At 36.6% G+C, this 27,702-nt stretch overlaps 1 protein-coding gene across 1 annotated transcript in view; it reads left to right on the top strand.

The window, feature by feature from the left end:
• LOC126237515 (F-box/WD repeat-containing protein 10-like) overlaps nucleotides 1–27,702 on the top strand; it is a 679,603-nt gene that overhangs the window by 474,101 nt on the left and 177,800 nt on the right. The window contains exon 9 of the mRNA XM_049947683.1: nucleotides 4,023–4,144. Coding sequence (XP_049803640.1) covers nucleotides 4,023–4,144 — 122 coding nt within the window. The remainder of the gene's footprint in view (nucleotides 1–4,022; nucleotides 4,145–27,702) is intronic.

Here is a 27,702-nt window from a genome sequence, read left to right as displayed (position 1 = left end):
CATGATAATAGCTTGTGTTTGTGTTTGCACATCGTGGTATGTATTGTAGTCGTGGTGTGTTTTGTTCTTGTGTGTTTGTCGTGTGTGGTATGTGTGTGTCATACTCGAATGTATATTGGTTCCTGAACTGTGCATTTTGACTGATATTTTCGTTACATTCAGTCTGTGGTCGATCGGTGAATTCTCTCATGGGTGCAGTGACGGATTGTACTGTATCACTGATCAGCTGTTTGTTATTAGTCATGTATTCCGCTACGGAGTCGTGCACAATTGTTGGTAAATTTTCACGTAAGCATCTATCAAAATGTTTGTCTTTGTTCACTACCCAATCATGAAATTCTTTATTAATGTTTTGAAAATGAGCTGTGGCATCAGATTGTAAGATGTCAGTCAGGTGTTGTTCAACATTGTCAAATTTATTCTGCACGTCAGTAATTCGTCTTTCAAGGTTGTCGTGCACTAAAGGATATGTTTGAATTTGTTCAGTAAGAACTTCACACGTGACATTAAGGTTTTTTACTTGTGTCTGTAAAAGTGCTACGTCAGTTGTAGTCTTTTCTTGTCTCGTATTAAGCTGGGAAAATTTAGTACTGAGTTCATTCATCTGTTTGGTCAGTGTGGCGTCTATAAGTTCCACACGTTTACATAAAGTGTCATTACCTGTCTTGAGTGCTATGAGGTCAGATTTAATTTCGTCATTTTGTGTCTTTAAGGTTGCCATGTTCTCCGCGTTCTGTTTCATTAACATTTGTAACATGTCGGCAATGTTTACCGTTTGCAAGGTCTGTGCCCCCGCTGCGTCATTAGACGTGACGTCATGCATTAACATGGGCTCTGACTGAGACTTTGAAATTTTTGTGGTGGACGGGCTATTGTCAAAATTTCCGTCAACACTTGCGTCAATGTTTGATAAATCGTCACTACCGGTTGCTGTCGTAAAGTCATTTTCTAACATTTGTCTCTCGTCCGAGTCGGATTGTGTCTGAATAGTACGTCTTTGCTGTTCCATTTTTGCGTATTGATTTCTAGTTATTACCATGCCACACGTGATATATGTTTCAAGAAAATATTTGACACTGATTTTAAAATAAGATGCAGTTGAGCATGAATCGCTCGTAGCAACAATGGCTGTCCGTTAATTTAAAAATATAAACTGAATTTGAGATTATTGGTAATGGCTGCTGGCCATGTTACATCATATCGTACAGAAGTCGGCCATATTGTACACTCGTGTATTGGTATTGTTGCATACGTTATTGTTTAGGGAAAAGTACTGAGAATGGAATTTATTACTGAAAACTGTTATGCGTGAAAGAAACACTACAGAATCTACTGAAGAGCTAATACACTGAATTATGCGTCTGGTCAAGCCTGCTAATGCAAAGATGCTGCGTCTTACCTTATTTTGCTGGAAGTTTCATTGCGTCTTCCGGCAAAACTTTATAATTGGAAAATATCTTCAGATTTTTTTTATCTCTCATACATTCACGTCCAGGTCCAGAAAGTTGATTTTTGACATGAAACAAAAAGAACAATGTAACAAATGACAAAATAACAAGTCCGACAGGCAGTCGCCAATATAAAATAAATAAAATAAAATATAATAATAAATAAAATATTTCAATTATTCACTATTTGTGATGTATATGATTGTGATTGGTTGTAATTGATATTTCCTTATCTGGAACGTGGACGTTTAATTATTCGGAATCAGACGCTTGACAATGGCTATTTGACAAAGGCAATGTTACTCGTAGTTGACCGTGAAAAAAACTGAAATAATCGGACTTCGTAATTAAATCGTTTCCAAAGACTGCTGCGGTAGGTACGGACTCATAATCTAATCTCAATATTACAATGATTTGCCAGCCATGCCAATACGTCGTACAGAGGTGATTGTCTACTGAACATAAAAAAGTTACATAGTTAGTTAAATCAGATATATTCAATGAAATTGCCTACAGTTCATAATCCTACTTACTTTCACAAATACAAATTCTTTTCAGAATCGAGTGCCTAGTGTGGTTGCAACTCGCAGTATTCTTCTATAACATGAAAATATGGCGGTGTGCCAGACAATAAAATAAAATACGTGTTTCTCGCACCACTTCTACCAGAGCTCTCCTTTCTTAATCAAACATAAGAGTAACGTAATTACGCTTTTGTTTTATCAGCGACACAGCGCTGCAGTTGTGTGCCATAGGCTTTATTTATTTGTCACTGATTATTTATTTAATTAATATTTCGCGTTTCTGCGGAAACTCACGCTCGGCATGCAAATGTGCCTTTATAAACTCAAGCTTGCAGTACTGTTACTTCATGAAATCTTTGCATCAAAGAGGTATGTTATCTTTGTTTACTGTATTACAACTTTTTCAGGATTGTGTCTGTGATGTGTTGCTTTTCAAGAGAGTGTCTGTGATGTGTTGCAGGACAACACATTTAGGAAACCAAGTCTATGACTTGCTTCCAGGTTAAATAATGTGAAGTTTAATATTGTGAAAAGCCTCTTATAATAAAGGACTGTATCAATAATTAACATTTGTAATGCATCAATGAGAGCAGAAAATATAGAACCAGTCAGTCTCAAAAACAATGTTTATTTGAAACTCATACTTTTTAACCAGTGTCATTTATCATGTAAATGAAGAGCATCATGTTGCTGTCCAATTTGTATTCAAGAATATACTATAATATTCCAACATTGACAAGTTAACTTTTTTTCCTTCTTTTCTAAACTTGACAAGACCAGAGCCTCTGAAGGAATTGTACTCCTAATTTTACTGAAGAATGAGCCAAGGCAATGATATCTATGTGAAATCAAGATGAATATAATTATTGACTGTTAATTGCTGCTAGAATCGACTTAACAGCAGCCTATCTACAATTCCATTATCGTCCTTAAAGTATGTTACATTTTTGTGTTAGTTTATGCTGCAGAAATTTTGAAACTTATAATCTTCATTTTATTATCTTCATGATCATTGAACAGAGGCAACAGTAGTGAAAGAGTAGGCAACTGCAGACATATTTCTATGAAGGGACGGCCATGTTGTCTCACTGTAGAATAAAATATACAAGCAGTAATCAAACAATGGAAAATCCTAGATGTAATGTAACAATATTGTGAAAAGAAAAGTTGCTACTCACCATATAGCAGAAATGTTGAGTCCCAGATAGGCATAACAAAAAGACTGAAAGACTGTCACACCACACATATAGCTTTTAGGGAGTAAGGCCTTCATCTAAATTAGACCACACACACACCTGATGCAAATGTAACTCACACTCACATGACTGTATGTGTTTGCATGAGTGTGTATGTGTGTGTTTGTTGTCTGATTCTGACAAAGGCCTTACTAGCAGAAAGCTATATGTGTGGGAGTCTTTTTGCTGTGCCTATCTGTGACCAAGCATCTCTGCTATATTGTTATATTAACAGTAATGCTGATTACTTTTGAAATAATGAACAGTTAATTTACTATTTTTTCCATTTGTCTTGTTTTCATTTGGCTGCGTCTTATATATAAAAACATCAGCATTATAAGTAAGTAAATGGTTACAAGCCAATAGTAACTGACAAGCACATTTAAATAACATTTGCGCTAAAGCAATAGAAAAAAAATAAAGAAGAAAAAACCAGTGGAAACAGGTTAAAATGAGAAGACTGCTACCTATGGGTGATAAGTAAAAGTAATCGACCATAGTTGTTCATTACGGTCGCTGGACTATTATTATAACTCTCCTTATAAAACTTACATATTCCACTTGATAAATACTTTTAACTGCTATAAAATGATATATTGTGTAGCACCGTCATCATAATATGTATTTGTAATGTTTTACAATGTATATTATTTTCTTCAGCAAGCCATTTCCTCAGTATCATTGCTCTTTCACTTTTTTTCACGCTGTGGACTCATTTTGTGTGTGCTATTGCTAATGTTTTCTTAAGATCTTTGTATTTCAATTAATTTTTATTTACAATGTCTATGGAATTACTCAATCATACATTTCTACAGGTGTTGGGATGTTAACAAACAATCTCTATTAACAATATATGCTGGACATGAAGGAAGCATTACAGCACTTTCTACAGATGGAGATTATGTGGTAACTGCAGGAATGGATCAGATACTCAAAGGTTTGGAAATGAATGCAGTTAATGAGTCATATAAGTATTTTCTAATATATACTCACGGTGAAGCTTCATATTGTTGGAATTCCGTGTCAAATGGAAATTGTCAGTACCCACATCTTAGGTGCATTTAACAAAAGGACTCACTTTTTTTTAACCTGGGTTATAACTTACCATAGGTGTGAAGTAGAACAGTTTTTGCTCTTCACTTTTATTTTACAAATGTAGTCTTTAATTAACCCAGTATTATCTGAGGAAATTGACATGTCGGTAGGAAAAGTGGTTAATAAAAATCATCAGTATCTTGAAAAGATGACATATAAATACATTTACACTATGGGCACTTAAAAACTGAGATATACAGAACTTCATATAGCTGAAGGATCTTCTGTGGTCTACATCTACATATACGTGATTACTCTGCTATTCACAATAAAGTGCCTGGCAGAGGTTTCAATGAAGCACCTTCAAGCTGTCTCTCTACTGTTCCATTCTCGAACGGCATGCGAGAAAAACGAGCACCTAAATTTTTCCGTGTGAGCCCTGATTTCTCTTATTTTATTGTGATGATCATTTCTCCCTATGTAGGTTGGTGCCAACAGAATGTTTTCGCAATTGAAGGAAAAAACTGGTGATTGAAATTTCATGAGAAGATCCTGTCTCAATGAAAAATGATTTTGTTTTAATGATTGCCACTCCAATTCACATATTATGTCTGTGACATTATCTCCCCTATTTTGTGATAATACGAAACGAGCTGGCCTTCTTTGTACTTTTTCAATGTCATCCGCCAGTCCCACCTGATGCGGATCCCACACCACACAGCAGTACTCCAGAATAGGGCAGACAAGGGTAGTGTAAGCAGTCTCTTTGGTAGACCTCTGGCACCTTTTAAGTGTTCTGCCAATGAATTGCAGTCTTTGGTTTGCTCTACCCACAATATTATCTTTGTGATCATGCCAATTTAGGTTATTTGTAATTGTAATCCCTAAGTATTCAGTTGAATTTACAGCCCTCAGATTTGTGTGACTTATCGCATAATCGAAAGTTAGCTGATTTCTTTTAGTACTCATGTGAATAACTTCGCACTTTTCTTTATTCAGGGTCAATTGCCACTTTTTGCACCATACAGATATCTTATCTAAATCATTTTGCAAGTCATTTTGATCATCTGATGACTTTACAAGACAGAAACCGACAGCATCATCTGCAAACAATCTAAGACGGCTACTCAGATTGTCTCCAATGTCGTCAATATAGATCAGGAACAATAGAGGGCCTATAATACTTCCTTGGGGAATGCCGGATATTACTTCTGTTTTACTCGATGACTTTCGTCTATTACTATGAACTGTGACCTTTCTGACAAGGAAACCACGAATCCAGTCGCACAACTGAGGTGATACTCCGTAGGCATTCAGTTTGATTAGAAGATGCTTGTGAGGAACTGTGTCTAAAGCCTTTTGGAAATCTAAAAATATGGAATCAATTTGATATCCCCTGTCAATAGCTCTTATTACTTCTTGAATATAAAGTGCTAGTTGTGTTTCACAAGAATGTTATTATCTTAATCCGTGCTGACTACATGTCAATAAATTGTTTTTTGGAAGGTACTTCATAATGTTCAAATACAGTATATGTTCTAAAACCCTACTGCAAATCGACGTTAGTGATATAGGCCTGTAATTCAGCGGATTATTCCTACTTCCCTTTTTGGGTATTGGTGTGACTTGAGCAATTTTCCAGTCTTTAGGTACATATCTTTCTGTGAGCGAGTGTTGTATATAATTGCTAAATATGGATCTATTTTATCAGCATACTCTGAGAGAAACCTGACTGGTATACAAGCTGAACCAGAGGCCTTGTCTTTATTAAGTGATTTAAGCTGCTTTGTTACACTGAGGATATCTACTTCTATGTTTCTCATCTTGGCAGTTGTTATTGATTGGAATTCAGGAATATTTACTTCCTGAATTATATACAATTAGAGTATTGTTCTTGATAGAAACAAGTAGTCTTCAATGCTGATACAAATAAATAATACACGCACATGAAGTAATGTTCAGTATTGCCAAGCTACATTGATGTATTGTCCTCATTGCAGTCTTCTCCATTAATGTGTTTTCGTTCATTATGAGGTAGGAGAGCTGCTTGGAAAAGTCACTACAGACTTAAAATAGCTTAAGGAAGCTATCAAGCAGGCTTATTCTCATTTAGTGGATCAGGCCAAATGCTATTCCATATCTTTTTCATAATTTCTGCAGCTGTAGCTGTGGTAATGGGAATCTAAAGATCAAGAGTTGGCTTTTCCTGTATGCTCAGTGACAGTATTCTTTTTAAACTTCTCCTTAGAATCCTCTCACTGTTTAAACTCATCAGATGTTCCAGCTCATGACTCAACTGCCTCTGCTTCTAAATAACTGAAGACAAAATCTATCTTCTTGGAATCTTCACATTGTGTTGGTAAAGATTTCCTTAAAACCCTAAAGAAAATATATGCCAGAAGAATGTTGCCTTCTTAACTGCCTCTCTTTCTAAATAACTGTGAAAAAAAAATTATCTTCCCAGAATCTGTTCATCATCTGTAACAATTTCTGGAATACCTTCAAAAAATGCATTGGATGAATGTGACTTTTAGTTTTAACTTTTTAGGACTTCGTAGCTAAAATTACACCCTAGTCCTAACAAAACTTCTAAAAATGCTGCAAGATGGAAAGATAGTTCACTACCTATGTGCATATTTACCATTTCCTTAGTCCTTTTCAATTCTTCCCAGATCTTCATGAATTCTTCTTTCACCTTGTCAAGAAGTCCTACTGAATAAGGTGTGCCCATAGACAATTCTATCTTTTCTTGTACTTTTGTTTGATCCTATCACTCACACTTTCCTCTAATGTTACTAGAGTTGCACCTGATACACCACTTCTTACATATTATCTGATGATCAAAAATACTTAATTTTAAATAAATGGGGAAGTTTCCTGGTATACGGCTTCCTTAAGCCATTTTAAGTCTGCAGTAACTTTTCTAAGCTGCTCCCTTACCTCATAATGAACTAAAACATGTTGATTGTTGGTTTCAGTGTTTAATTCCTCTTTCATAGTTACTACCCTTTCCATTAGCACCATAATTCTTTTATTAACATTGCATTTTTCCCATCTTGACTCTACAATAGGTCCCTCAAGTTTCATGACTTAGAATTAGTTTCTTCTATTTGGTAGTTAGTTTCCTTTATTTATTATTATTCATATATGGGCTCAATTGAACCACACACATGACAATCAGTCAATGTTGCTTTCGGTGGTTGCCCTTCCTTTGTGTCCAAATTTGTTTCCTTGCGGGGAAGCCTTGCGGTCCGAGGCGCCATTCCACAGTTTGTGCGGCTCCCCCCATTGGAGGTTCGAGTCCTCCCTCGGGCATGGGTGTGTGTGTTGTCCTTATCATAAGTTAGTTTAAGTTAGATCAAGTAGTGTGTAAGCCTAAGGACTGATGACTCAGCAGTTTGGTCCCATAGGAAGATACCACAATTTCCAAAATTTTCATACTTTCAGAATGAAGTCTTTTCCTTTCATTAGACCATGGTGTTCCAGTCTGTTTTCCAATTTCCCTCTGACCAACTTTCCAATCAAATATATTTTGTCTGAATGTTTTTCTATCTTTAATGTCTGCCTGAGTTATACTAGCTACTTTAAGATCCTCCTTAATTGCAGCAATCCATTTAATTGGTCAGTTTTGGCGTTACTTCTGTTTTTGTAGAATTCTAGTATTTGTTTTGTCAACCTAGTGGGTGCCATTCTTTTAAAGTGCCCATATAATTCAAGTCTTCGTTTTGTTATTTCACCACATACTTCTATTTCCTTATTGCTTATCAGCCTATCAGTTTCTCCATCAGTAATTTTGGGGCCTAATATTTTCCTAATAATCTTTCCTCCTTTCTTTTGAATTTCTTCAATATCCCTCTCTTTATTTAAAATTAAAGTTTCTGATCCATAAAGATATTCAGGTTTGATTACAGTGCCGTAATGGATAAGAAAGCTATTTTTCATTGTAACTTTCTTCTCATTCCACAACTTTTTTTTAAGAATTTCAATTTCTTTTTTAACTGTGGTAATACTCCTAGTTAAAACCGCAAGATCATCTGCAAAGGTGAGGCAATCTACCCTAATATTACTTCTGTCTAACTTGGTTCATTGATCTGTATTTTGACTCAACTTTTGCACTTGAAATAATATAATTAAGAGCTAGTGATGCTTAACATTTCATTAATTGCTGTTGAGTTTTATTATATAGCCCTTGTTCCTTTAAAATTTGAAACCAAAAGAGGTCACAATTAACTGAGTCACAGGCCTTATTAAAATCCACATATGTACATACAATATTGTTCCTAGAAATGCTTTGGAGCCTAAGAATTGATTTTAAATTAAGAATTTGTTCCAGACAGGATCTCTTTGGTCTACTGCCTTCTTGGTACTCAACAATTTTAGGTTCTAACTGTTCTTGTGTTTGACATTGCGAGACAGTTATGTATGTGACTGGGAGAACAGAAATTTCTCGGTAATTATTAACATCAGATCTATTCCTTTTTTTTATACAATGCATGGGTTAGGGCAGCTTTCCAGTCCTCGGGTATTTTCTTATTTTGCCAGATATGGCCTATTAGTTGAGTGAAGTCTTTTATAGTGTTAGGGCCAGCTGAATCCTCTTCCTGTAATTTTTCTCTTCACTTACTTCAATAAATAAAATGCTTGATACGGTTCTTTAACATTATATTATTCACTTACACATATAATACATTGAGATCGCAATACTTCATCTCTAAAATCACGCATCCTCATCATCCTTCTACATATGAGAGATTTAGACTGTACAACAAATTGATTGAATGAGAAAATGTTTTCTTTTGTCTGCGCCTTACCGCGCATTCAAAATTAACGTCTTCGCCAACCCTCTTGTTACTCGGCGTTTCAATTTTTTTTTTTTTCTTCTTTTTATATATATATATATATATATATATATATATATATATATATATATATATATATATATATATATATATATATATATTAATTTTACGGCATCCTGGGGCCATTCATCATGTACTTACACAATTGCTCCCACACTGTACGTTGACATGTTGTGGAGACGTACAGTGTTTTTCTTCTTATTTTTTTAATGGAATGGACATGTCAGCTTATCCTATGCATGTTAAAGTTCTACAAGAAATTAAAATATTATATTCATAATATGTGAGTCCATTACATATTTAAATATAGTGTGCTAACAGTAATATCCAGTTTGCTTCATTCTTGCAGCTGGATTTTGCGCTGGTGCACTGGCTGATTTGGTGGCAGTAACTAGTTGCCAATGGTCAACATGCTACTGTTGCACATGCGTGGACTTGTTTTCTTGGTGTTGATGTCACATAGAGTGTCACTCTTTTACCTGAGTGCCATATATCTAAGGGTTGCTGTGTGCTGTGTGCAGTGAGTGTGTGCTTATTGTTCAAAATCCAATGCTGTGGCAGAAGATCTCCATTTTTACCGCCCCAATGTCATTACGACCCATCGTACTTTTTCAGTGGAGAGAACTCTGAACAATAGCATCCATCAATGACGTGAGTACCTGCTCGAACAACTATAGTTCACTTGCCCCTGTATCAAGTGTTTGAGCTACAATATTCATATGTTATTTTGTTCCACATGCATGTTCATATCACCACACTTGACTGTGCACTTGTTGAAAGACACATTTAGCCATCCAAATCATTGTATAAATTGCTTGTGTTTGAAGTTCATTTCTTGCTATAGAGTTTGGTTTCCAATGAAAATTCATACAAATATTGAGTTACAACAATATACATAACATGGTAGCTTATACCTGTGGCTGACATTCCATCCATTGGTTACATTACGAACATAAATTTCTTAAGTTTAAAACATCTTAAAAATTTTCATTAACTGGGTTCTGTTACTACAGGTTGATTGTTAGTTTCAACTTATCTTCATTCACATCACATATATAAATTAATTACATATCACATTTTTATGACATAATACAACCATATGATACATTTTTGCTTCATTTTATAGATAGGCTTTTATCACTTATGTGAGCTTACTTCTTTCTTAGGTAGAGGAGGGAGAAAAACATTGGAAATAGGACTAAAACATCATGCATTGTTGGCCTAACTACACTTGACACCACCTCCTTTGTTTGGAAAGGAAGAAAGAAAATACTCATCTGTTGGTTCAAGGATTTACGAGGAAATGTTACTCATATAAAGAACTTTTGCTTCATTGAAATAATGTGTACTGACTAATCACTGACAAAGTGTCAGGTTGTTTCTTCATGTACTAGTGTTGCTTGCTTCAATTCACAGATAGCTTAGTGTGAAATCTGATGTTTTAACCATCGTGTACTTATCATTCTCAATTACCTGGAAATGTTATTATTCAAGCTTTCATGTGTGACGTTAAGAAATTAATCGGTTTTTGGAAAATGCCATGCTTAAATGTTTATGTGTACTCTGCAGCAAATCGGTAGTGATAACTAACACTGAGACTCATTATGATGATGCATATTGCATTTTTCATTTGCCTTATGACCTTTATAAATATGTCTGCTTCTGTCTGTATATGTGTGGATGGATATGTGTGTGTGTGCGAGTGTATACCCGTCCTTTTTTCCCCCTAAGGTAAGTCTTTCCGCTCCCGGGATTGTAATGACTCCTTACCCTCTGCCTTAAAACCCACATCCTTTCGTCTTTCCCTCTCCTTCCCTCTTTCCTGATGAGGCAACAGTTTGTTGCAAAAGCTTGAATTTTGTGTGTATGTTTGTGTTTGTTTGTGTGTCTATCGACCTGCCAGCACTTTCGTTTGCTAAGTCACATCATCTTTGTTATTATTTAATTAAATCTCTGTGTACATATATCAATAGGTTCCTTAGTTCTTAGACAGTAGATGTATCTATGTAGTATTTCCAGTTCCTTAGTTCTTAGACAGTAGATGTATCTATGTAGTATTTCTGTTTACTTTGTGTTTAAGTTAAGGACTTGTACATATTGCATTCCTATTTGGTTGCACCTTCTGATAGACTGTCATGCATGCACACAGGAAAATGCCTCCTCTCCTGGTACTGACATCAGCGCATATTGTTGAGTGTGTGACAGCTGAGCCATAAGCTAATTTCGTTTATACTTTCGTTTCAAAGCAAGTGGTGGGTTACTTCTCATTGCTGATAATTTGTATGCTTATGTGTGCAAAGCAGAAGAATCACTTATGTCTATACACATTACTTTATCTTAGCACACACTCTAGAAGAAAAATTACACTTAGAATTATGTACACTATGTACAGTCACCTTAAGAAAAAGTTACCATGCTTCTTCATTCTATAACGGCTTTTATATATTTGTGAGGGTAGAGCCCCTTGTCTCTTACTGTTTTCTCATAGGCTAATCTGTATATCCCCAGATATGGTATTTCAGAAATTACATATGGTTCTGAATAGAGTAATTGCCACTTCTTATTCAGTTTGCCAAATTTTGTCAATTTAGGGTTAGTCCGTAAGAGGAATCGTTGCCCTTCAAAAAACTGTGTAACACTTTTCAGTTTCTTGTTATAGATTTTCCTTCTACACTCGGTCCTGTTTTCTAGAGTAACTATGGCTCGATTGATTTCATCTTGTAGTGTCATTTCTGTAGTGGATACCTTTGGTATGGGTGACTCCCACTCAATTCATTAGGTGTGAAACCTGTTGAAGAATGTGGAAGGTTATTGACAACTTGCATGAAAGGAGTTACATATTCTACCCATTGGGTATGATTATGAGGGGTGTATGTCCTAATAAACTGGTTAAGTTCTTTAAAGACTCATAAAATTGGGCTTGCTTCTGGGTAAAAAAAGCTTACTAATATGTGCTTCATGCCCTGTGAGGTCATAAATTGTTTCCACTTCCACCCAACGAAATATGAAGCATTATCAGCTAGTAGTACCTTTGGTTTACCTACACTTCTCAAATAGTCTCTCTCAGTTGTTTTTTCTGATATTTGGGGCTGTTGGATTTTTAATGGCACACATTTTGATATGTTTTGAGAAAATATCGTATTGTGCTACTACGTATCTTACTCCTCCTTTACTTTTTGGGTATGGACCAGCTATATCCAAGGATACACTATGTAGAGGGTTTTATGTGAGTATTGGATGTAGCTCAGTGTATTTTGACCATTTGACTATTTTGATTTTTGACATATTGCACACTTTCTTAATGCCTTTAGGACTCGCCTTCTCAAATTTGGAAAATAACGAAGTGTTGCAATTTTTGTAGTACATTTACTCACTCCATAATATCCCGGTACTTCTTGTGTGTGTCTTATAAATTCGTCGATATAATCATCTGGAATACACACAGACACACACACACACACACACACACACACACACACACCATTGATCAGATTTTTCATATTTCCAATGAAACAAAACACCCTTGTACTCCTGATACCATTTACTTGCATTTCCACCTTCATCTTGCTTAAGGTTTTGCATGACTTTACTCCATCTGCACTCTTGCTGTTGTATAATTTTCATCTGGTTGAAAAACTTACAATAAGCAGACTGTTGTGTTGTATTTTGCATTAATAACGTTTTGATTTCTGCATCTTGCTCTGTTAATTCACTAAATTCCTCAAACAAAGTGCTAGCCTTGACAAGGTATCTGCAACAACATTCTGACTTCCTTTACTATAAATGATCTCAAAATTGAATTCTTGTATATATAGACACCACGTAACTAATCTACAGAGCAATAGTGTCCATGTTAAAAGAAATGACAATGACTGGTGGTCAGAGTAAACTTTGGTATTCTTGCTCCACAAAAAATATTCAAACTTTTTAAATGCCCATATTATCTCTAAACTTCCCTATTCTGACACAGAGTAAGACGTTTCTGCTTCTGATAACATGAGACTAGCAAAACTGATGACCTTGGGTACTTCCTTACCTTCTTCCTCTTGCATCCGGAATAAGCATGCCCCCAGACCCCGAGATGAGGCACTTGTGCATAGACAAAAATTCTTGGACATGTCTGGGTGGCTAAGAATGTTTGCATTTACCAATGCCTGTTTAGTATTATTAAAGTCCTCTTGACATCATCCCATAACCAGAGCCTATTTTTTCATAACAAGATGAGCAATGCATCACTGTTCATCCGTTGTTGCAGTACAAATTTATGAAAAAATGAAGCTACTTCTAAAAAAGTTTTTTGTTGTTTTTTTATTCCTGCGAGCTGGACAATTGCGTATGGTATCAAGTTTTTTCGGATCAGGTAATATACCTTGTTCTGACACAACATGTCCTAAAAATTTGACTTGCTCCTTACAAAAACTAGACTTTTTTAAATTGGCTGTTACTCCATAATCTGCAAATCATTGAAGCACCTGTTGAGTGAGCCTGATATGTTCTAACCAAGTGGGTATGGCTATTAGCAGGTCCTCTACATAGACAGTGACTTTATTAAGCAATTTGGGTCTGAAAACCGTGCCCAATGCAGATATAAACACTCCTGTGTTAATGTTCAGCCAAAAAGGTAAAACACAGAATTTGTAACTTCTGCCTCCACAAACAAATACTGTACATTTTTAGCTTTCTTTATAGAGTTTTATTCGCCAGTAGGACACATTGAGATTGTGTACACTGAAATATTTTGTATTGTAAGACTTTAGAAGCTTTTTGTCCAAATTGTCTGGCCTTATGCGCACTGGTATTATAATCTTATTAATACCTCTAGCATCAAGAACTAATCTTACAGAACCAGCTGGTGTGCTTACTGGTAATATTAGACTACAGTAGGGTGAAAATGAAGGTTTTATAATTCCCTGTTTAATCATATGATTGATCTCTTCCCTTACTGCTTCTTGTTTTGCCCATGAATAGGATATGACATTACACAAAATGTCTCATGTGGATAGACTCGTAATTTATATTCATAGTCTTTGATTACTACTGGCTCCTAACTGAAAACATTGGCATACTTAAATAACAAGTTAGAAAGTTCTTGTCACTGGATTTCATTTAGTACCTGTGATTCACTTAGTTTCTGCTCTACCATTTCGTAACTAACCTCAGTGTTTGCTTCTTGTTCAGTATCAAATTTGTTTGTGAAATACACAGCTGGAAAGGAACTTTGTACTACTACATTTGACCCTGGTTTGTTTTTGTTATTTTCATCAGGTGTTTTGACTAAATCAATAGAAAATATCTGATCCTTCACACGAAAGTGGCATTTACCATTACCTATGTCAGTCTGTGTCTTGTATGTTCTAAATGTGTCCATGCCAATAAGACAATTAGCAATAAGTTTGTCAATTATAAGAAAGTTGCACTTCACTTTAAAATGTTCAATTTGTACTGGAATAAGTGCTTGATGCTTAACCAATTTAGTCTTACTGCCTGTAGCAGTTTGCACCTTTCAGTTTTGTACAGGAAATGTTGGGAACTTGCCTCTCTTCTTCTATTCACAAAAAAATGCATTTGAGATTAGATTTATTTATTTATTTAGCAGCTTATAATGTACATCTATGGAGTAAGTCCAAGTACATATTTTCTTTGTCAGTTTTACAATAAAATACATTACTTTTACTGATTCTAACTATAGTTTTGCTAAGATAATTAATCAAATTCAGCCACAACATTTTTGGAAAGTAACACCATAGTTACAAAATTTTATGTACTGTAAAGTGAACGGATTTTATGAGGCATGCATAAGCTATGTACCTAATTACAGAACATTAAATTGCAATAATTCTATACTGTGGGTCCATCATTTTATATATACACTATAATACAGTCATATAGCACATACATATTCTAGATCCTGTTTTGTTTACATTTATAAAAAAATTAACAGTAATAATACTGTAGAAAACAATATATTTAGCTAAAACAATGCTGTTAAGAAGTTAACACATTTTACTTTTTTTATCTTTACCAGTGTACATTTTTTTTTTTTTTAAAAAAAAAGTGTACTATGCCTGTTTGCTTAAGTTATTTTCATTTGAAAGAAATTCTCTGGCTGAATATAAAGGGGTTTCAAATTGCAGTTGTTTGATTGACTGTTTAAACTTATCCTTTGATTTGGCCTTAGTGATGTGTGATGATAAAGAGTTGTACAAATTTACTGCCATGTAACTACTGTTTCTCTCATATTGAGCTGCGTTACGCTGCGGAATTCTCAATTTCTTGGCGTTTCTGGTGTGGTGGTGGTGTACATGTTCATTTTTGTTGAATTTATCTTTATTATCCCAACAAGGAGCAGAATTTTATATATGTACAAGCTGTAGAAGATTAGAATCTTATATTTTTTGAAAAGAGGCTTGCAACTATCTCTTGTTCTTTTGTTTCCTATTATTCTAATTGCTCTCTTTTGTAGTTTGACTATTTTAATTGCCTCAGTCGAGTGGCCCCAGATTTCTATACCATTGCTCATTATAGCATTTAAGCATGAAAAATACACCATGCGCACATTATCTTCAGTTATTAGTGGCTTAATGTCCACCCCCGTTAGCTGAGTGGTCAGTGCGACAGACTGTCAATCCTAAGGGCCTAGGTTTGATTCGCAGCTGGGTCAGAGATTTTCTCCACTCAGGGACTGGGTGTAGTGTTGTCCTAATCATCAACGTTTCATCCCCATCGACGCACAAGTCGCCGAAGTGGCATCAAACCAAAAGACTTGCACCAGGCGAGCGATCTACCCAATGAGAGGCCCTCGTCACATGACATTATAGTGGCTTAATTTGTCTCAGAGCAAAAACAGCACTGCTAAGTTTATTGCTTGTATTGGAAATATGATCTTTCCATCCTAACAACTGTCCACGGTGATCCCTAAAAATTTAGCACTTTCAAGTACTCTTACATGTAGCTCTTGCAAATTTGTCAGTTCACTTGTTTTTTGTTGTTGTTCCTGAATAGGATTGTATTAGTTTTCTCATAATTGAGAATTCACCTATTCACTTCAAGCCAGTGGGTGATTATTTAAACTGTTTGATTACTTTTACTTATGGCCTCCTATAAGCTTGGTCTCACAGTTATGCTTGTTGCGTCATCTGCAAAGAGTATCAATTCACTGTCTACGTTACAAGGTAAATCATTTATGTATATAAGGAAAAGGAGGGGTCATAGAATACTACCCTGTGGCACCCCATATTTTGTATCTTGTAGTTATGATAGCTGTTTCCCTTGATTGTGTGACACTTCCAGTGCTTGTTTTCTGTTTTGCAGAATTGACATATGGTATCAAGAACAGTTTCTCTAATCCCATAGTGGTGTAGCTTTATTATTAATATGTGGTGCTTGACGAGATCAAAAGCTTTAGGTGAGTCACAAAAAACACCAACCAGGATTTGGCCTTGATCTAGACCTGCAGTGATTATACTAATAAGTTCAAATGCAGCTGACACTGTAGATTTTTCCTTCTGGAACCCAAACTATCTACTATTTATTATACAGTTTTTATCAAAAAATAACTGGTCTGTAAATATCTGGGCACATGTGATCACCGTACTTGTATAGTGGTAGTACTCTGACCATCTTCATTCTATCTGGGAAGATTCCTATTTCACGACATGAGTTGACTAAGTTACAGAGGGGCTTAGCAATTTCCCTAGTAGTTAGCTTCAAAATTTTATTTGACAGGCCATTTATATCTGTGGATGCTTTATTTTTTAGTTTATTATTTTTCTTATCTCTTGTTCAGTTGCTGGATACAGGTAGCATGAGTTATTGGGTGACTTTTGTTTATTCTCAGCTAGTTTTTGGGCTTGCAGAGAATCACTATTGTTACTCTGTGTAAGTTGTTGGCAGATGCTGGAAAAATATTGGTTGAAAGTGTTGCTAATGATTATTGGATCTTCAGTTACAACATTATTGATTTTTAGGCTTAAGCTTTTATTATTTCCTGATGACTTTCCTGTTTCTCTGTTTATTGTCTTCCAAGTGCTTCTGACTGTTGGGAGCTTGTGTAATAACATTTCCTTTATACAGTTTTTTTGCAGCTACTGAAGTTTTATTGTTAATCTTTTTATAGGCTCCATAATATTCAACAAAATGAATAGGCCTATCTGTAGCTTTCCAAATTGCGTGAAGAATTTTCAACTTTTTACAGGATACTAATAGAGCATTGGTTATCCATGGCAGATTTCCTTGCTTTTTCTTTATTGGTTTAGTTTTAGTTGGCAAACACACTTCAATGATTTTTAAATTGGTATTGAGGAAACTGTTACATTTATCATTAACACTATTAGATAAGTACATTTTTGGTCACTTTTCATTTTGTAGTTTTATCTTTAGGTCTGTTATGTTAGAACTTCTCTATCACTGTAAGGGATAAAGCTGAGTGAATCTAATTTCCCTACTTCTTTTATTATTACTGTCTGTGAGTTGTGATGTGATAAATTCATGTCTTCTATAAGGCAATTATATCTGCCAGACTGAATATTTGTAATTATGTAATCAATGGCAGTTTGAGTGTTCATACCCATTCTCGTATAGTTTTGAATTGTGTTGTATAAACCATACATTATAAGTAAGCTCTCTAGTTTCATTTTATGTTTTGATTCAGATGTTGTTGTTGTTGTGGTCTTCAGTCCTGAGACTGGTTTGATGCAGCTCTCCATGCTACTCTATCCTGTGCAAGCTTCTTCATCTCCCAGTACCTACTGCAACCTACATCCTTCTGAATCTGCTTAGTGTATTCATCTCTTGGTCTCCCCCTACGATTTTTACCCTCCACGCTGCCCTCCAATACTAAATTGGTGATCCCTTGATGCCTCAGAACATGTCCTACCAACCGATCCCTTCTTCTGGTCAAGTTGTGCCACAAACTCCTCTTCTCCCCAATCCTATTCAATACCTCCTCATTAGTTATGTGATCTACCCATCTGATCTTCAGCATTCTTCTGTAGCACCACATTTCGAAAGCTTATATTCTCTTCTTGTCCAAACTATTTACCGTCCATGTTTCTCTTCCATACATGGCTACACTCCATGCAAATACTTTCAGAAATGACTTCCTGACACTTAAATCTATACTCGATGTTAACAAATTTCTCTTCTTCAGAAACGCTTTCCTTGCCATTGCCAGTCTACATTTTATATCCTCTCTACTTCGACCATCATGAGTTATTTTGCTCCCCAAATAGCAAAACTCCTTTACTACTTTAAGTGTCTCATTTCCTAATCTAATACCCTCAACATCACCCGACTTAATTCAACTACATTCCATTATCCTCGTTTTGCTTTTGTTGATGTTCATCTTATACCCTCCTTTCATGACACTGTCCATTCCGTTCAACTGCTCTTCCAAGTCCTTTGCTGTCTCTGACAGAATTACAATGCCATCGGTGAACCTCAAAGTTTTTATTTCTTCTCCATTGATTTTAATACCTACTCCGAACTTTTGTTTCGTTTCCTTTACTGCTTGCTCAATATACAGATTGAATAACATCGGGGAGAGGCTACAACCCTGTCTTACTCCCTTCCCAACCACTGCTTCCCTTTCATGTTCCTCGACTCTTATAACTGCCATCTGGTTTCTGTACAAATTGTAAATAGCCTTTCGCTCCCTGTATTTTACCCCTGCCACCTTCAGAATTTGAAAGAGAGTATTCCAGTCAACATTGTCAAAAGCTTTCTCTAAGTCTATTGATTCAGATAGGGAGTCAATATTCAAGTATCTGCATAAAATTAACTTGTTCTTCCAAAATTGTGATAGTAGCCTATCAAGGTTTTTTATGAATACACTGAAATCACCACTGGGAGCTCTGTATAAAGACATTAGTACATAGGTTACATTTTAAAGTTCAATTCTTATACCACAACACTCAAAATGTTTTTCAGTTCCATACATTTCCAGTGGAATTGCAGTTACAGGGCAGAAGGTGCAATCTCCAACAAATATGCAGTTACCACCATTTTTAAAATTCTTTCTGCAAAAGTATGATACTAACTTATAATCGGCTAAGTTTATACAAGTTATTTCACTGTTTTTAGCGAATGTTCAGTTACACAGAGAACAGTAGGTCATTTACCACTGCTTTTTATAACTACTTCTAAGTTTAAGAGTTTCTTTTTGATTGATTGAATGTTTTGATGTGTCATTATTAATGTATTGACTGAGGTATTTACTCCTCCTGTGCTTAACTTTTTGTCCTTTTTCTGGCACCCATCAGAAAAAAATCACTTAAGTGAGCTGGAGTTAATTCATTCCTCTTCTGTAGATGAACCATTGTTGGCTCCTTTAATGCTGAGCACTTCACTTCTGGTGAGGCTGTAGTCTTCCCTCTCGGCACTGTAGCTGCTGTATTATTCCTCTTCTGTTGCTCATCAATAGATGGTGATTTTGCTCTCTTCTTTTTGGTAGTTGAACCTGTATCTAAAATTAACTGTGTCAATGCTAAATATTTTCACCTTAATGATTGCTTGTACTTGTTCTTCCGTGACTTTATCTACTATATCTAACTCATGCTGTTACAAATCACCCTTGAAGGGTATCGTATGAAATATGTTTGTAAATCAGCCTTGCCCCCATGCCGTGAAAGGTCAACAGCCTGGGGCTTAACTACAACCTGTTGGTGTTTTCCGACTGTGGAGTGTGACTTAATTCATTACCTGGGGAAATTGCAGTGAGTTGCACGGAGTGTGTACTTCACCAATTTGTGTCGTTAGCTGCTGTGCAGTTATTTTGCTGCCCAAAGGTCGGCTGTGGTACAGCGTAAGGTATGGCATTGTTGCTGTGTGTCGGCCCCTGCTTTGGCTTACTGTTTCTATTCGTATTCCGTATAGGGCCTTGTGATGGTGAATTGTAATTTGCTCATGTGTTGAAATTACCCCTGTTGTTTTGGAAATTTCTTTTAAATTGTTTGTTTTTTCCATTCCTGTTACTGTGCTCATTGCCTCTGTGTATGTGATTTTGCTGTTGTGTATACCAACCTTGCTGTTTTACTGTGTTCATATCCTGTGTAACAGTGTTTTGCTGCTGTTTTACCATGTTCATATCTTCTGTCAAATTACTGAAATTGGTGTTTATATTGTGTTTCATATCATCAAATTTCGCATTTATTTTAGGTAGTAGCTGCCATAGCAGTGTTGCAGTTGTACTACTATGGTTGCTGTCTGCTGCACTTCCCAAGTTAATATTTGTTTATTTATTTATTTATTTATTTATTTATTTGATTAGCCATCCGTAGACATTTTGCAATGTATGGATGTTGTCAGTTTGGATACAGTGATTTTTGCAGATACATTGACACTTTTATATGCATTTACAGAGTATACAAATACAATGACATTTATCACTTAAATTACATTCAACAATTAAATAATCACTTATTGTTTAGAAACAGTGTTCCTGAAAATATATTTTAAGGGTTTTCTGTAACAGTACATGTTGTTAATTCCTTTGATGTCCTGTGCAGCTTGTTATACATTTACAGAATATACAATACAATGTCATTATGTCACTTAAATTACATTCAAACATTTAAATATTCACTTACTGTGTAAAAACAGTGTTCCTGAAAATACAGTTTAAGAGTTTTTCTGAAACAGTACATGCTGTTAATTTCTTTGATTTCCTGTGGCAGCTTGTGTTGTGACCAAGTGATGTTTGTAACACGTAGTCATGATTCATATTTAGATCACTCTGCGATGTTTCATTCATGAGTGGTATGTCACTCTGGGAGACGCGTGACATTGTCTCATCAGTTTTAAACATTGTGTCATCGAGGTTATTCTGTTGTGGAGTGTTACTATCATTTGTCAGTCCTGCGACACTCATCTCTGATCTGCTTAAACCTTCGGCAGTAGGCATGCGTAGTGCCTGATTTTCAATTGTTTGATCTCGCAGTTCTGCACCATCTTGGCTGATTGCATTATTGCTGCTGCTATCAACAATGGGCATATTTTTTCTGGCCATGTTATATGAATTTGCAAGAAAATGAAAATTTCACAAAAATGTTTAAATTTCATACACTAATTGTTACACTTGATAAATGTAAATTTCATAATGTCAAAGCCTGTTTTACGTGTATTACAATGCTCAAACTATTGTTTTACACACCTTTATGTTTTACTGACGATGCGTATCACACTGAAAAATTTCTGTAAATTTTTCACCAATAAAATCCAAGTAAGGAAATAATGAGTAAAAAGGTTTCTATTTACAACAAAAGAGGCGCTACCAAGTGTAACCGTGCAAGCAACTTGCATAGCCATTCTAACTTTACCATGCCAAATAAAACTTACTATGGAAAAATTTTTACATAACCTGCGTCCAATTCTTACCCGTTTCAAAATTTTTCTCCTCAGTTTTTGCCTTTTTGTAATACTTGCTCCCTTTCGTGATTCATGCAAACAGAAAATACAGCCAGTTATTTTTATAATTCTTAACAATGTCATAGAAATTTCTTATTATAACCATAGTTAACAAACACTACTAACAACCGGTGCCCAGAAAGCATCAGACTTCATTACATTTTTGTTGAAGCTGCAGGCGGCGGAGTACTCCGGGGACACCAGTGCTTGTCATCACAAAAATTCTGTCCCTGTAATTTTCCTCTTTACTTACTTCAATAAATAAAGTGCTTCATATGGTTCGTTAACATTATATTATTCACTCACCCATATAATACATCAAGAATGCAATACTTCATCTCTAAAATCGCACATCCTCATCGTTGTTCTATATATGAGAGAGTTAGACTGTGTCTGTCTAAAAAAAGTCATAATTAACGTCTTTGCCAACCCTCTGGTTACTCGGTGTTTCATTTCTTTTTTTTTTTTTTTAATAAAGCTTAATTTTACAGCATCCTTGGGGCCTTTTATTACGTACTTATACAAATCTCCTAAATCTGCTTTTAATGCTGTATGGAGGTCCAACAAAACCAGTGACACATTAAAGTGGCTCTTAATGTTCTATGCCAGCACTCCACCATTCCATTGTTTGTTGGGTGGTAAGCCGTGGTACGATGATGGTGTAAATTGCAGAGGTTGGCCAATTCTGAGAACAGCATCGATTCGAATTGAAACCCCTGGTCTGTGATGACATGTAAAGGGCAGCCTTGACGAAAGAAATACCCATGCCACGGTATGTGTGGAAATGTCCGATAATGGAACTGCATCCACTATTTGGAGAAGCGGTCCACTGCAGTGAGGAGGTAACGGTATCCTCCCAATGGCAATAGAGGTCTCACAATGTCCACATGCACATGTGTGAAACATTGTGCCATAAGCGGGAAGTCTCCTACTGCTTTGTGCATATGTTATCCAACCTTGGCCCTCTGACAATATGAGCATGTTTTTGCCCAACTATGGGCCACATGAATCTGTCCATCAGTTTGACACTGGTGTTTATTCCTGGATGAGTCAGCCCATGTATGCTGTAAATAATTGAAATCGCAGTTTTGTAGGTACACAAGGTATTGGTTTTCCTTGTGATACTTCACACCAAACTCACAGATGTCCAGCAGTAGGTTGTATTTTCTGTAGACGTAAGCTGGATATACTGTCGCAATGGAATTTGGTGAGTTGTTGGTCTGTTTCTTACGCAGCAGCTAACTACTTGCAGTCAATAGCCTGAGAGATTGATTTCAACTGACACAGGAAAGCTACCACAACGTTCTCAGCTTCTTTTATTTGCTGCAGGTCTGTTGTGAATGGGGCGATGAATTCAAATTGTCTAAATTGTCATGGTGAGCAGCCATCCTTCTCCCTACTGAAGGTGAAAGTAATGGGGTTTGTGACCTGTGAAAACCATGAATGGCCTGGCTTTCACTTGTGGTTGGAAATGTCTGACAGCTTCATAAATTGCCTGCAATTCCTTATTGTAAGTGCTCCATTTCACTTGTGATGATGTAAGCTTATGGGAGAAGAAGCCCAGGGCCAGCCAGTGCCCTTCGACATGCTGGTGTAGAGCAGTGCCAATGGCTTGCTGGCTAGCATCCACAACAACTGCCAGTTGTGCTGAGGAATTGTGTGTGTCAACATGACTGCCTGATGTAGACATGTCTTAGTGAATGCCATGAACATCTCTGGTGTCCATTGCAAAGGTCGTTTGCCCACTGCATCCTTGCCGGCTAGTGCTGACATCAAAGGTGCCTGGATGGCCACCACATTAGCCAGATGTTGTCTGTAGAAATTAATGGCTCCAAGGAACCGTAGTAGTTGATGATAATTGATGGGGCGAGCCATATCTTTGATAGTGGGAAGTTTATCTTGCAGTGGGCTGATGCCAGCTGGTGTTACTGAGGATTCAAAGAATGGCACCTGATGTCGCTGAAGTAAACACTTTGATTCATTGACCAAAATTCCATATGCATCAATATGTTGGCAAACAGTCTTTAGATGCAGTTCATGCAATTTCTTGAATGTCAAAAAGACCAGGATATCATTGAAGTACGTGAAGCAGTGTGGTAAACCTCTTAGTACTTCATCAACAAACTATTGCCAAGTTTGTGCTGCATTTTTCAAACCAAATGGCATATACAGTTATTTGAATAAGCCAAATGGTGTTGTGACAGCTGTCTTTAGTATATCGGCAGATGCTACTGGTATCTGGTGATACGCTTTCTGGCAATCAATGACACTAAAAATGGTCGCCTCTGCCAATGTGCGTGTAAAATCCATCATATGTGGTATCAGATAGTGTGATTGGGAATAGTATGGGTATTGAGTGCTCTGTTCTTTCCACACGGTCTCTAGGTCCCGTGTTTCATCTTTACTAGATGAAGTGGCAATAACCATGGGCTGGCGGATCTACAGATGACTCCTGAGCACAAGAGTTCTTTGAATTCTGCCTGCAGCAAAAGAATCAGGAGCTAACCAGCGTGGGTGCTTAGATACTGGTTGACTGTATATAGTCTTCATGTTATGAATGTGTTGTGCTTAACTGTCTGTGCACATGGCACAAACTCATAGTTTGCAACATGTGGCACCACTCCCTGTCTGTCATCGAATGTAGGCAGAGAACCTCATCCTAGGGTGCCTTTAATGTTCCGCTTACCCCAGGGGATGCTTGATGAGCCATTATCTACTTGAACTGCATACTGAAACAAGAAAGAGGCATCCAGTATTGTGTCTTACACATCAGCAATCACACAAGTCCATGGTAATTGACCTTGAAAACCGAGGTCTACGTCATTTTCCTTGTCATTACTGAAGTCTGGTTTGCAGCTGTGAGCTTTGATTGAGATGGAGAAAGCTTCATAGGTGCCGGTGCTCAAACTCACAGCTGGTGGCACATATCGCTGGCCATTGTCGCCATTTGAGTGAGTGCAGGGTGATGTGCATCATGTTGTCTTATTTCTGAAGTGATGGTAGTACTAACAGATGCGTTCCTTAGACACCTTGCCATCTTCCTTGCTCTTCTTGCATATGGCTGATTTGCCTACCAGCAACATCTATATCTGTCACTGCAAGTCGTCAATGTGATTTTGTAGCTTCTCCAGTTGTTGAGTAATGTCCGTTTGTTGGAGTTGTAGTATCGCTGTAGCTTCTTGTATGTCTGTACTGCTGTGTTCATATGTCGTAGAGAATGTATGCCCTGTGTCTAACAAGACATAGAGCTTGTCAGTAAGTGAGAGCAACGATGAAATATTTCGTGCATCGGAAAAACACCACAGCTGTTCTAACTGCCTCTGGCAACTGTACACACCTTACATGTTCCAGTGTCATATCTGGCAACTCGGTGTCATCAACTAAGCTTTGCAGGTCTCGCCAAAATTCCAAACATGACTCATCTCCTCTCTTTTCACTGTGTAGAGCTTGTTGGTTACATTGTTCCACTGGTCGACATAGTCTCTCAAGGAGTAACTGTTTAAAATGCATATACTTCTGTGTGGCAAGCAGGCAGAGTACTATATCTGCACTGATCATTGCTGTTTTACTGTCAAGTGCATTTATGGTGATCATAAATTTGGTATCGTTGTTTACAATGCCGTGATGCTGAAAACTCAGCTTGAGCATTGCAAGCCACAATTCCAGTTTATCAGGAATGAACTGTGGCCGGCATATCTTGATCTTGCTAGTGTTATCCGCTGAACAGCTGTTCCTTGATGCAATAGAAAAGTTCAAAGCAGCATTTTCCTGGTTTCCAATGTCATGTCATAAATCTTTGATGAATTTCAACCAAGCATCACGCTGATCCATAATACTCTATGTGCCGCTTGTGTGTGTGACAACATTGAACGGTGCTGCATTTGCTCATCTAAAACAGAATTCAATATAAGGGATCAACACTTTGTTCAACTACAGCTTTTCTCTGTGTGCTGGAGAGATAAAGTGCAGTAGTCAGGCAATAACTGTTTTATTTTCTAAAGCTCAAACACCAATCAACTGAAAAACATAAGTAAATAGAAAGAATACTAATAAACATCAAAGAGTAAGGCAGATTGTCCATGTTTGCTCATCACCACAGAATAATGCTGCATTTCATAGTGCATTCACAGACGTTCTTCAGGTGGCTCCCACACAGTTGGTCAATCTTTCTGGTTGAGACCGGCTGCGAATGAAAACAGTATCACACAAACAAATTGCCACTAATGCCCAATTCACTGACACCCACTTATCAAATAACTAATTTAAAACAAAATATGATTCCTTTCAATGTAACATAATATAAAAAACAGAAAAACTTGTACTACCAGCTCATATGGAGTTGTTGTTTCAGATGCTATCTATGCTACAATATTTAGAAGTTGATGGGTGCACCTTATTGCTGTCAACACTCACTGTATGTTTGAGGTGGTGGTGTATTATCATTTCAAAAACCCAGATGGAACTGTGCAGCTGTCAGCTGTGACTCAGTAGTCAGCAGTGAATCCTCAGTATGCTTGAGTATAATTGAAAAATTCATAGTCATTTAAAACGATTTACTTTTGCTTTGTGACCTCTAAAAGTCACCTAAACAATGCTACTGATACAAATTCAAATACAAGTACAAATGTTTTATTCCACTGTTGAGCATATTTACATGCAATTGGTGTCATCAGTGTTAACACAATAATAATAATAATAATAAGAATAGGCCTCCGGTATGTTCTGCCAGTCGTAAAAGGCGACGAAAAGAACAAACCACTAATAGGGCTAACCCCCCTTTTAGTGTGATTAGTTGGTTCAGGACAGAACTAAAGAAGCCTCGGACAAGCGCCGTCATGGTTGGGGACGACGCTTGAACCCTATGCCCGCCCACAATGGTAACGACACTGCTAGCCAACTGGAAAATGATTTAAATCCAAATAGAGGTGTTTTGCAGGATATGCTTCCTGCAACCACCCTAGAAGGAAAACAAAGACAGAGGATGAGATGGTCAGATGAAGTTAATCGACACCTCATGTTCTGTTATTACCAAGCAACAAACCTAGGAACCAACACAACTGGATACAGATCACAAGTATACACAATATTTATTACCAGATACCCAGAATTAAAATTTTTAACAGAACAACGACTAGCTGATCAGATCCGTGTAATAATCAAAAATAACAGGATACCCCAGTCAGAATTAGAAAACATCAAACAAGAAGTACAACAAATACTGGAACCAAATAATGTGCAATCAGAAGAAGAAGAAAATACAGTAATGGACTCAAACATCCCAGAGCAAACAAACAAAGAACAACACGCACCAATTAAACAATCAGAGGAAAACGAAATCTTAAGACAGCCACCAGAACAAGCACAAATAGAACACGAAGTGACACAGATGCTAGATATAGAAGAAAAATTTCAGCTAACATATATAGAATACAAAGACACAAATACAGACATTAGACCATTCTTGCATAGACCACCAAATAACCCACAAGTCGAAACAACAATAAAAACTATCAACACAATCATACACAACAAAATAAATGAAAACACAACTATGGAAGAGTTACAACTACTGGTTTATATAGGAGCACTCACTACACTAAGTATACACACTAGACAGAGATCAGAACCAACCAACACACAGAAGAAACCCACAAAACCAGCATGGCAACACAGGCTACAGATCAGAATAGAAAAACTGAGAAAAGACATCGGACAGCTAACACAATTTATAAGAAATGAAATCTCGGAAAAAAAACGAAAAAGGTTAGGTAAAATCTCACAACAAGAAGCAACAGAGCAATTAGACGAAAAGAAGCAGAAATTACAAGCATTAGCCAAACGACTCAGAAGATACAAAAAAAGTGAAAATAGAAGGAAACAAAACCAAACAGTCAACACAAACCAAAAGAAATTTTACCAGACAATAGATAACACACACATTAAAATAAACAATCCACCAAACATAACAGACATGGAACACTTCTGGAGCAACATATGGTCAAACCCGGTACAACATAACAGGCATGCACGGTGGATACAAACAGAAACAGACACATACAAGATGATTCCACAAATGCCTGAAGTGATAATTTTGCAACATGAAGTCACCCAAGCAATTAATTCTACTCACAATTGGAAAGCCCCTGGAAATGATAAAATAGCAAATTTCTGGTTAAAGAAGTTCACCTCAACACATTCA

The sequence above is a fragment of the Schistocerca nitens genome, chromosome 2, assembly GCF_023898315.1.
Source record: "Schistocerca nitens isolate TAMUIC-IGC-003100 chromosome 2, iqSchNite1.1, whole genome shotgun sequence".
Taxonomy (NCBI): Eukaryota; Metazoa; Arthropoda; class Insecta; order Orthoptera; family Acrididae; genus Schistocerca; species Schistocerca nitens.
This window is presented reverse-complemented; position numbering and strand designations above follow the sequence as displayed.